Here is a 12,457-nt window from a genome sequence, read left to right on the forward strand (position 1 = left end):
TGAACAGACTGAGCTAAGAACAACATTGGCATAATGTAAAAACTCAACATATGAAGGTGTTTGATTCACTTTGGATCCCAAATCACAGATCCGAAATGAGTAGGGATAGTAAATGGAAGATGGGAGACTAAAAAACCAGCAAGCAATTCTCCAGTGCTGATGGATGCTGCAACTGAAATACAACAGCAGATTCACTGTGCACATCATGCAGATCATTTATCCACACTGCCGGGAAGTTTTGGAACTGAACTTGGCAGAACATACAGTTTTGAGATTGGGTTATTCTTTCTTCAGCACAAACAATGCCATCTAAAATTCTACATACGGAAATTTGATTTAGGAGACTCATGTTTCTGAATTTTCTGACACGGGCCTCTGTTTTTTTCTGGAAACTGCCAAAACAGAGTGTTCTACTTTTACCATTGACCATTAACTCAGGTTAAATCTCTGCTAAATCGAGCCTATAGAGGTTAAATAAGTATTTTTTGAAATCCAAAGGGCAATACAGAAAACTCAAAAGAATCGTAGTTTCCCATATTGGACATTAACCTGTGGTCTCTCCATTTGGCAGTTTATAAGAAACCTGTGACCCATATCAGAAAATTCAGAAAAGTGAAGCCCATTTTTGGAATTAGGGACAAAAGCTTGGCAGTAAATGGGATTTTCCCTTCATCATATCATGTCCATTTCATTTTCTCCAACGTAACACAAAAATAAAAAATGTTCTGTACTGAGGCACCAAAGATCAACATAGGTCCTTAAATTACAACAGAGTATAAAAGAAGACCACCTCAAATCTTTCTACACAGCTATAGATAGCCTCTTCATGCTTTACTATTTGGACAACCCACCCCCCATAAAAAAAAACTACCAAGAAGATTTTCTGAATTTGTCAGCAAAAACAGCCAAAAAACATGAAAAATACTGAACAAAGTGAGGAGCTCAAGCTTTTGCTGATCAACCATTTTCAAGAGCTTGTAGACAGAGCTTGTGCAACAATCCCACATCAAGAAACCGAACGATTGATCCTTCCAGAAGGTATAAAGCAATGCATCTTTAATAAATGTCATTAGTTAAGAAAGGAAGATGGGTTCATTGTGGGAGGATACAATTACAACAGACCTCAGCTCAAAGAGATCTGCTCCAGAAGTTGTGCTTGGCATTTTTTCCGAGTGTGGCCTGATTGATGGCAACGCCCGCAATTCACAATCCGTTTCACTCGATTAATGTTCTCTGCCCAAACAAGCTTCTTTTTAGGGCGTCCAGGTGGCCGACGAGTCTTTGGCGGACGAATGACAATATCAACATTAGCACCACCATCTTTGCTCCCTTCTGCTCTTTCCTTCCAAAGGCCCTTATCTGGGATTGGGTGTATAATTTGTGAATACGTCTCGCGGTAACTTGCAACCGTGAAGCAAGATTCTGCAAACAGGTGAGCATTTTGACCACAAGACAGAAGAGCAGCAGTAGCATGCGCACATGGTAGGCCAAAGAGCTGCCAACGGCGACACGAACAACAGCGACTCCTTATGTCCACAATATTTGTCCGCTCTGTAGATACGATTTCGAATTCGACTTCGTTTGCACGAAGGACTTGATAACAATGAGAATCAGTAATAGCTTCCAACATATGCTTCTCGGCAGATGGTACAAGTACTGTAGACCATGTCATACCTCTATCACGGTGTTCATTAAAGCAGTCTGCTAGCCGATTGCGGAAAAATTCCACTATCTGGATTATTGGAAGGTATTGAGCATCACTAACCCATGAACTCAATAGTTGAGTTATACCTAAAGTAAGATGGCGATATCGTACTCCTTCAAAATATGCCACAGCCCACAGCCTAGGTGGATAATGATGAATCCACTGGACAGAGTCTCTTGAAATCTCTTCCATCTCCACCAGTCTTGCTCCAAATTCCACTGATGTAAGTGAATACGCAGCATTCCAGAATAGGTTGAGCAATTTTGTGTTCTTAAACTCATCACGAAATTTCTCACTAAGATAGCGCAAACAAAATCCATGGAATGCAGTTGGGAAATGTGTCTCTACTGCATCTACAATCCCCTGTTGCCTGTCAGATAACACTGTCAATCTGGGCATGTTCTCTGTGTTGACTCCAAGAAGTTTGCGCAACTCTGATAGGAACCACATCCAATTATCATCTGATTCAACATCAACTATGCCAAATGCCAGAGGAAAGACTGAGTCATCACCGTCAACAGCAGCAGCACAAAGTAAAGTCCCCAAGTACTTGCTTTTGATATATGCCCTCTCTAGTTCCAAGAGGGGCCGACAACCATTTATAAAGCCATAGATTGATGCCCGAAAAGAAATAAAAAGGCGATGGAAGTGATTTTCTTGCCCAGTGGCAACAACCAAAGCTATACTTCCAGGGTTCGTCTTCCTAATCTGCTCACAATAGGAAGGAAGAAGGCGAAATCCTTCTTCATAAGATCCATGAACTGCAGCCATGCTACGTTCCTTACCACGCCAGGCTTGCATATACGAAACAGCGACCCCATGCTGTCGACGTATGTCTCTCAATATGTCCTTTGGCTTGTACCGTGGATCATCTCTAAGACGTGCCTCAACAGATTTTGCAACCCAACCCACAGATGCCTGCTGATGACGTGAGTTACGAACTCCTTCGCAGGTGTGTTCTCCACGCAGAGTCCTTATTGTAAAGGCTGGGCCGCCTGCACACTTTGCAGCATGTACACGCCAAGGACATCCCTCCTTCGCACACTTAGCTATCACACGACATCTATCTGACTTGACCATTCGAAGATCAAAGTGAAAAGCTATTGCAGTTTCTTTTAGTGTTCTTCGACAAGCATCTACATCTGCAAACTCCTGGCCTACCAATAAAGCTTGGGAAAGAGCTTGATGATCAACTCCAGAAGGATGATCGTTCAAAGATTGATCTTCAGTAAAAGGTTGCTCACTAGATATGTCAATCAAGGATTCATCTTCGGTTAAAGGTTGCTTACTAGATAGCATTTCCATCAAAACCACAGGACAATAGCCACTCCACTACCACAACCATACAAAGATCTGATTCCTAAAAATTTCTCATGTAATGAAATCCTTATACTTTTCAGGATGGTTATAAATGAAACCTTCCTCTATCATAGTATTGAAAGCATGCACTCAATGAACATCCTACCACTACCAAATCAAGCCCACATTCCCAAGAAGAAAACAATTATCCACGAAATCCAGTCTTTATGGGATACCCACAAGTTTGGCGCTGGTATAACTATCCCAGAATCTGCACAGAGGTGGAAAGAGTAAGAACTATGCAGTAAAGAAACTTCAATCCCACCAAAAGATCGAAGTCCTAACAAGTAAAGAAGGCGCCTATTTATTGTCAGTTGGATAATGCTGAAGAGAAACTTAAGTCGAATGAGATGCCCTCTAGCTGATACACATAATAAGTGAATGGGGCGCCGAAATTCTTCAAGGAGCAAATTTGTTAGTTTCAAAATTGAGCTGAACCCATCACTAATCTGATAAAACCAGAACGCACAGGGAAAGAAAACATAGCCAAAGAATGGAGACATAGGTAAAAATTTAAGTTTCTCCCAGACCCGACCAAGTCAAATATGGCAATGACTATAAGACACGTTTTTTTATGATAAAATCTTCAAAAGGATATAATCCAAAATGTGGCATAAAACAAAACGTACAACCAACTGGGCGTAAAATAAGACTTGTGACAAACCGTAAGGCCTCAATAAACAAAAATTAAACTCCAATACATATGACACCAAATATCAAAATATAACATTAGTAACAAATAGTGCCACGTATGCATCTATAAAATATAATGGGCATCGTCATTGTCACTTTTGTTTTCGTGACACACATTTGTTATTTTCATTTATAGGATTTAATATGATACGATCCAAAACCACCTATTGAGGGCTTAGGTCAAACTCTCTCTCTCTCTCTCTCAAGTTTGTGGATGTTTCTCAATTTACTCTCTCATGTGTGCATGAAGAGGGCATTATGACAAAAATTTTAAACATTTTTTAAAAAGACTTATACACCCAACAATAACATGTCATTTTTAAAAAGTTTCTAAAGCAAGACATTTTTGTGCACCAATGCGCTTCTTTCGTCTTTAAGTAGTACAGACAAACATTCCAAATATGATTACAAAGTGCTGCAATTGAGCATCCAATGAAGCTCATTAAATGGTGTGTTTCCTGGCAATAGAAAATATCAACCTAGTCACGGTTTTGCTGCCCAAAGTCAAAGAGCTGGGCAGTTCTTGGCTCCAGATGTTCTGAGATTCCTGAATGGAGATAGAGGTTCCCACATCACATCTGGAATGAAAACGGAATCTGCATAAGCATGTAATCTTCTCACTGCAACTTGTCTGGTTTCTGTACGAGCAATGAAAGAGAAATAAAGTATATTGATTGATACTTGAAGCAGGTTGATGATGACTTTGTGCTTTGCAATTCTGTGAGGGACAGATAAAGTTCTTTGGGTGTCCCAAGACAATCATGCAAGAGAAACAATCTACTTTGTGAAAACTGACCTGCTGATAAGCTAATGAAAGAACGATGGCAGGCTTCTAAGGAGGAACATGTAGATGAAGATCCCCATCAAAAAGCCTTTATTACCAAATGACTTCACTAAACATTGTTAGAAAATAATACATATGTATAAGTATATGTATATAAATACATATTTAAAGTATATACATATATTCTTGTATTTTTGTTTTTATCTTCTGTAATTTTCTTTTTTTTCTTCTTTTTGTACTTTTTCTGTACACAGTCAGACTGTGTACAGTGTACAACAGTCAGTTACTGACTGTTGTACACAGTTTGACTCTCTACACAAAGAGTCGTTGGGCTGAAGCCCGACGGCTCTAATAAGAGCCGTTGGGAACAGCCCAACGTCTCTTCATTAGCTGCTTTACTGTATAAATAAGGGTGTTTTAAACCCATTGTTATGTGTAATAGTTGAAGGGTTTTTTGTCCCCTTATGCTTATCAATATAGTGCATTTGAAGCACTTCTCTTCTTTCTGTGGTGTAAAGCATTTGAATGTTATTTTGTGCTGTCATATATTTTGAGTGTTTAAAGTATCAAGTTATTTGAAACTTGATTGTGTGTAAGGCAAATTCACATGGTATCAAAGCTTGGTGCACGATCAAACGTGCATTGGCAGGCTGCCTCGAAAAGTGTGCTTATTCTCCATAACGTGGTGATTTTTCTTTCTCTTCTAATTCACCCTAGATGAATTTTTTTCACACAATACAAGCAACTCCAACTTTATTCCGCCATTCAAACTCGGGTCTCAGACCATAGAGAAAAGCAAATAGTCTATCTTCTTTAACTTGAACTCTTCACATTTCTATACACTTACCTTTCTATTTGGGTTCAAATTGGGCAAGTTGGGTCCATATGAAAGATAACTCCATAAAGTAATCTCTTACATTTTTATCTCCTTATTTGATATTTCTAACATTTTCTTGGAGATAATACTTGAGAAATTCTAAATTTACCCATTGGAAAGAAGACCATAGGATGTAGACGGGTTTTTAAAGTAAAAACCAAAAGTGATGGATCATTGGAAAAGCATAAAGGCAGACTAGTTGCAAAAGGATATTCTCAAGAATATGAAGTGGATTACGAATAAACTTGTACTCCTGTTGCTAAGATGGCCATTGTTCGAATGCTTGTAACTATTTCAGCTATTAAAAATTTGAATATATTTCAAATGGATGTTAAAAATGCTTTTTTGAATAAAAATCTTAATGAAGAAGTATGCATGGATGTTCCACCTAGACTGAAAATTCCTTCAGGTAAAGTACTTAAATTAAAAAAGGCACTATATGGCCTCAAACAAGCACTTAAAGCTTGGTTTGATACGTTTAACAATGTTATTACAAGATATGGTTTTAAACCATGCTATACTGATATAACGTTATTTATCAAGAATTCTTCTGCAGGTATTATAATCTTACTTTTATATATTGATGATATGTTGATTACAGGTAGTGACAAAGAAGGAATCAAGAAAGTCAAACAGTTTTGAAAAATTCTTTTGAAATGACAGATCTTGAGTTCCTAACATGCTTTCTTGGTATAGAAGTATCCTACTCTAACAGAGGATACATATTGTCACAAACCAAGTTTGCTTTAGATATTATTGATAGGTCGAGACTATCAGATGATAAAATTATTGACACCCTAGAGGCTGTTGGAATGAAGATGCGAGTCGATGATGAGTTCCTTTGGACAATTCAACTCCCTTCAGACAGCTCGTGGGATCTCTTATGTATTTAAGTATTACAAGACCAGACATAACTCATAATGTACATATAGCCAGTCATTTCAACACGCTCCAACATCAGCTCATATGAGTGCAGTCATGAGAATTATCAAATACATTAGAGGCACAATAAATAAGGGAGTTTTTCTATCCTCTTCTTCCTCCTTAGATCTTATTGCATACTCTGATGCTGATTGGGACGGGGATCCAAATAATAGACGCTCAACAACTGGTTTTTGTGTATTTCTAGGTGAATCTTTGATTTCATGGAAGTACAAGAAACAACAAAATGTATCACTATCATCTACAAAAGCTGAATATAGAGCAATGACGACTACTACCATGGAGATCGTGTGGCTCAAACAACTCATTTCAGATATGGGAATTCATCTTCAGAATTCTACAAGATTATGCTGTGACAACAAGAGCTCCATATACATTGCTCAAAACCATACGTTTCATGAAAGAACTAAGCATATAGAGATGGATTGTCATTTTGTACGTGAAGAATATTTAAAGAAGACTATTGATCTTCCCTACGTTACATCAGAATATCAACTTGCGAATTTCTTCACCAAGGCACTATGCTCACCAAGATTCAATTTTTTACTAAACAAACTTTCGGTGATTTCACCATAAGTTTGAGGGAGACTATTAGAAAATAATACATATATGTATATACTTGAATATATATATATATATATATATATACATACATACTCTTGGTAATACAACAGTGTATATATATATAAGTATATGTATATAAATATATATTTAAAGTATATACATATATTCTTGTATTTTTGTTTTTATCTTCTGTAATTTTCTTTTTTTTTATACTTTTTCTGTACACAGTCAGTAGCTGACTGACAGTCTGACTCTGTACACAAAGAGTCGTTGGGCTGAAGCCCAACGACTCTAATAAGAGCCGTTGGGAACAGCCCAACGTCTCTTCATTAGCTGCTTTACTGTATAAATAAGGGTGTTTAAACCCATTGTTATGTGTAATAGTTGAAGGGGTTTTTGTCCCCTTATGCTTATCAATATAGTGCATTTGAAGCACTTCTCTTCTTTCTGTGGTGTAAAGCATTTGAATGCCATTTTGTGCTGTCATATATTTTGAGTGTTTAAAGGATCAAGTTATTTGAAACTTGATTGTGTGTAAGGCAAATTCACAAACATATCATCACATTCTTCCAAATTTTAACTATCAAATTTGGTAGTGGAAGTCCTGGTCATTTAAGTGATAGGAAATTATGAGCTTCAAAGTGAACTTCAAATAACAAGACACCTTCTAGTTCTGATATGTTTAAATGACTGAATTGAGAAATGAAAAGGAGTTCATAGAGTTGACACTAGCCTACAATTATTCAACAACGAAGAGTTTCAGTTACAAATTTGATCAGCTAAGCACTACCCACAAGCTCACAAATGAGCTCAATCAGGAGATTGTCATTGGCTCATCCAGCCATGATGATCCTCCCCAGTTCATCATGATCAAGGCCAAAGACTCAGTTTTTTTTTTGCTTTTTTCTTACATTGAATTAGACTGTGTAATAATTAACAAGATTAGCCTATCCAAAATATGATCTGGTTCACGTACCTAGAGTGGACCATACGAACAGGAAAACTTATGTACATAGAAATATGTAAAGTTATACAACTCTGCAAGTTGCGCTTGCAAATTGTTTTTCAGCTTTACTTTCCCACAAAATATTATGCAACCTTTCTCAGTGATCTAAAGTTCCATTTTACCCCTATCAACAACCTTGGAGCTGATGCTGGTGCTGCCCGTGGATCTTTTGAATGCTTTACCTTGTTGCCTTTCATTGGATGTTCTTCAAATTTAACACAGCTGATCATTGTGGAATGTATCTTTATAAATGTGTATCTTCTCATAGATTAAAATAAAGTTCTGAGTTGCTAAAATTTCAAATTAGTACCGTACTTAGATATTAATGGTGAGCTATGTCACAAAGATACGTGGATACAAGAATGTGTGTCATGGGTTCGATTCTAAAATTCTTTTATTTTAAATATAGGACACGAAGGCACAGGGTTTTTTAATCAATAAAATATATTTTTTGATATTTTAGTATTAAAATATCTTTTTACTGAAATAATGCCAAGAACTATAAAAAGATAATAAAATCTGAATGATTTTTGTCAGTGTCCATGCCCACGTGTCCAAGCTTGCCTGCTTGTGAGGGACACACCACCACAATGGCGTGTCCCTGTGACAGAGATGGTGAGCAGGACGCTACTTGGAATGCAGTTAACTTTTAACCATGAAATTAGTTTCAGCTTTCAGGTTAAGATGTACATGCAAGTGTATGAGGACGAAAAAATTTATCTTGTCCATCAGCTTTGGAAGTTTTTAGACTCGGTGGAGGAGGGCACAATATTTTGGTCACAAAATCTTGGTAATCAAACATGGGATTAGAAATCCAATGTTGTAATTCATTTTGTAAAAAAACATGGAGCCTAAGATCCTCACTGTGACCTTCTGATCGAAGATCCTAGGATCTTAGATCACTTTGGATCTAAGATCCGAGGCATTTAACACACTGTTAGAATAAATCAACCTATCTATACCCATAGATATCAGTGATATTTATGAAATATCATGGTTTTTGCATGGTACTGCCATTATATTTCATGATCTCTTCTTTTTTCTTATTCTATACCTACATATGATTTTTTATTTCTTATTTTTGTATTCTTTACAAAAGGTTTATACCTGTTTGTGCATTTTACTGAGAAATACTATCAAAACCTAATATTCTTCTTCACATTAGAGTTTATAGCATTTTCACTGTCAATATTATACTGGGATTGTAGAAAAATCCTATAATAGTCTAGGAATGTCTTGCCAAAAATCTTGTCAAGGTCGATATCTTGTCAATGGTATGTACAAATGCATAAGTATTGTGCCACGTATAAAGCAAAAAACGTATGTGAAAATGAAATTTCAACAATCTTAACCAACCTTTGTACTAAAATGAAGGTACCCAAAATGGTGTTAACATACCTAACAAAATATCTTTTGTTATCAAACCCATTTTTTGCAGCATCATATGCCATGTAGTCAAGCTATAACTTGTAGATCCATAAGATTTCATATGTTTGTGATTCTCCCATTTGTGATGACTCATTACGTTTGATTGGTGAAGCACATCCATGAGCCCCATCCACACCGTAGAACCATAAGCATTTTATTTACATCATGACAAAAACACTAGTCTTCTGACAACTAAATTCTGTATTCAAACTCCTTGAGCGGAAAGTAACACCAAGACTTCAGGCACAATTTCCACCTCTGCCCAAAATAATACAGTGACCTTTGTCAGTGAATGGTTGAATTGTCTCATTAAAGGCCGACATGGGCCCAACTAATATCAAGAAAACCAAGACGTCATCTAGAATTACATACTTGTCTGCAATAGTTTTGTCAGTCTCCAAACTCATTAATTACAGAGTGGCACTATTGCTTGGTGTTTCAACGTTGCAATATAAGAACATCTACATCGATAAAAGGTAATCCCAAAATTTTGCAACTAATAGTGTCATCAGCCTAGCTCTAAACCAAAAGATATGAAAACCAAAGCCCTGTTCAAACCTGAAACACAAATAGTTTAATATTTTTTCGCACCAAATCTTTTCCTAGACCTCCATCCCAAGTGAGAGATGAAGGCTAGGATTGATTAGATTTTGAAACAAACTTTCTGTTGCTGTTTGCAGCAAAATAACATGAGCAACTGAACACAACAACAGCCACCAAGATAACGGCTCTCAATCCAGATGAAAGGTAATCTTCCGACCATTTGACTTCTCTAGGGGTGTTTGGAAACAAAACCAGATATTTAATTTTCTGGTTTATATTTTTACTGGTTCTTAAAACCTTAGATGTTTCTTATTTTTTAAACAGCAAAATCTTGTTTGTATGCATTTTAAATTCTAGAAAGAAAAAAAGAATGTTTGACTGCTTATCTAAAATTATTGATTTTCACTATCTTATGACTGCTAGTAGATTGTTTTACAAAACAAGTAATTCAAAAATAGAATTTGCAAAAGGTAATTTCTAAATTAACCCAAACCCCAAACCCCCACCCCCACCCACCCACCCACCCACACACACACACACACACACACACACAAAGTGCAACTTAACACAAGAGGTACTCAGAACCAGCAATAATGAAATTATAGAGTGACACTAGAAAATTTGAATAAGGTTATCAACTTCTTGCCTACTCTTTCCCAAAATGAATTATTCAAATCCTCATCATAGAAGCTTGTTTAGCTAAAAGATAACATGTGGAACACAAAAAGGTGCCAAAAACATCAAAACTAAAATAAAACAATGTAATTCCATTCTTCATTCAACCAAAAAGAAAGTCATTGAGAGTAAAGAAATGCCTCCCTTTGGTGCAGCAAGAGATGGGGAAGTTATTTCCATCATTTTAACAAATAATTGGCCCACAATATCCAAAGTTTCCTTCAAATAACCAAATAGCATTGATTTTACTTGTGGTAACTCCAAGGATCAGAAACAGATGGGCCTGAATTTTACAATAACCATCAAGAAAACTCAATGAGAGAGAGAGAGTCTATCACAGGAATGCCATTTTGGTTGCATGTCCCTGGTGACACGAACCTAACATGCTATGACACACTAACATGACCCGGACATGTATGAACATTGTTTTAATATTTTTAATAATTTTAAATTATATTTTAATAAAATTTATTTTATATGTTAGAATATCAAAATAGGCTTTATTATTAAACAATTAAATCCTCATACCCTATCCTTGTCGCGAGCTCCTGTCACACTTCGGGTCGTACTAGCATCATTGTGACATAGGTGACCATGAAGGATTGATGTGAAACGGTCGTAGGGTGGAGGAATAGAAGGTAGACAACCAAGGCGGCACAAGAGAGCAGGCCAAAAAGTGGATGTAATCGGGAAAGAAAGAGGCAGCCCATCTTTTCAGATAATTTGTTTCAGGCAAAGCTTCAATCTTTTTGTTCTTCCAACTATTAGTCGAAACCAATTTGAAATTTTATATATCTTTTGCTAACCGAACACCTAAAAATGAAAAATTCTGGAACTTTCGCTTTCAAATACCCTGTTTATCCAGAGAAACAGATCCGAATAAGGATTCTTTCGCATTAATACCATAAAGCTAAACGAAGGGCTCTTCTGCATCCACATCATTAAAGGCCGATTCTGACTCATACTACCATGGGCACAATCCCTAAAACAACAAATTCTCTTACAGCATTGAATCTAACTTAATATAACCCCAACCCTAACTCTACCTAGAAAAGAAGAGCTATTCTCATGAAAACCCCTAAAACAAACTAACGACGTCGCGAGCAATGCTCTGTATACCAATAAAACAACGAAGAAAACCCCTGACCGTCCAATTCCATGCAAAAACAAAGAAAACAATGAATATGAAGGCAAAAATAACAACAACCCTAGCAAATACCAATTGCCCAGAACACACTGCATCCTTCAGAACCCCATAAATTCTCCGAGTGCGGAAAACACGAAACCCCAACAACCCAATATCGAAAAAAAAGAGGGAGCAAAGGCGGAAAAAAAAGAGATTAGGGGTACCTGAGTGCCTAAAGAATCAGCAAGAGCTTTTCGTGGGGATCGCAGAGAAATGTGAGATCGGTAGAGGGATTCCGTCGCCCCCGCCGGTATCCAGAACCCTAACCCTAATTGGAGCTCGCGAGCAGAACCAGAAGAGAGAGAGAGAGAGAGAGAATGATGAGGGTATTTAAGAAATTCTGACTTGTTTTTTCCCGACGAGGTTCGGTCGTTGGAATTTCTAGAGATCGTTCGGGGACTGGATAGAGGCCGTACGGGTCATGCGACCACTAAGTGAGTTCCTTGGTCTTGGTGGATATGGATCCTCAACTACCTGTATCCGTTACCCAAAATAAAAGGGTGTGAGTGTGAACAGATGGATTGAGCATTGTAGTGAGGAAAGACAACGGGTTTGGATTTGATATAATCGCATCCGTTTTCTTTTTAATGCTTCCGAAGTGGGCAATCTCCAGGTGGGTTCACTGACTCCCAAGCCCTTACACAGCCCACCAGTGAAAGGCACATGCATACCTGGTGGGAGTTGAACTTGGAATA

General features: G+C 37.3%; 1 protein-coding gene across 1 annotated transcript; it reads right to left on the reverse strand.

Moving 5' to 3' along the window:
• Window positions 1-691: 691 nt before the first annotated feature.
• LOC149831690 (uncharacterized) lies at window positions 692-12,057 on the reverse strand. The gene is made up of 2 exons (XM_090012173.1): window positions 11,927-12,057; window positions 692-3,275 (listed from the first exon to the last, which is right to left on the reverse strand). The coding sequence occupies exon 2, from the start codon at window positions 3,008-3,010 to the stop codon at window positions 1,124-1,126; it is 1,887 nt and encodes a 628-aa protein (XP_089868299.1). The 5' UTR covers window positions 3,011-3,275; window positions 11,927-12,057; the 3' UTR covers window positions 692-1,123.
• Between the last annotated feature and the right edge of the window lie 400 nt (window positions 12,058-12,457).

This window comes from Nuphar pumila, chromosome 7, assembly GCF_984573655.1.
Source record: "Nuphar pumila chromosome 7, dmNupPumi1.hap1.1, whole genome shotgun sequence".
NCBI classification, from domain to species: domain Eukaryota; kingdom Viridiplantae; phylum Streptophyta; class Magnoliopsida; order Nymphaeales; family Nymphaeaceae; genus Nuphar; species Nuphar pumila.

Bases quoted from the DNA above. Each gene is read 5' to 3' on its own strand.
- LOC149831690 (XM_090012173.1), bottom strand. From the start codon at position 3,010: ATGGAAATGCTATCTAGTAAGCAACCTTTAACCGAAGATGAATCCTTG.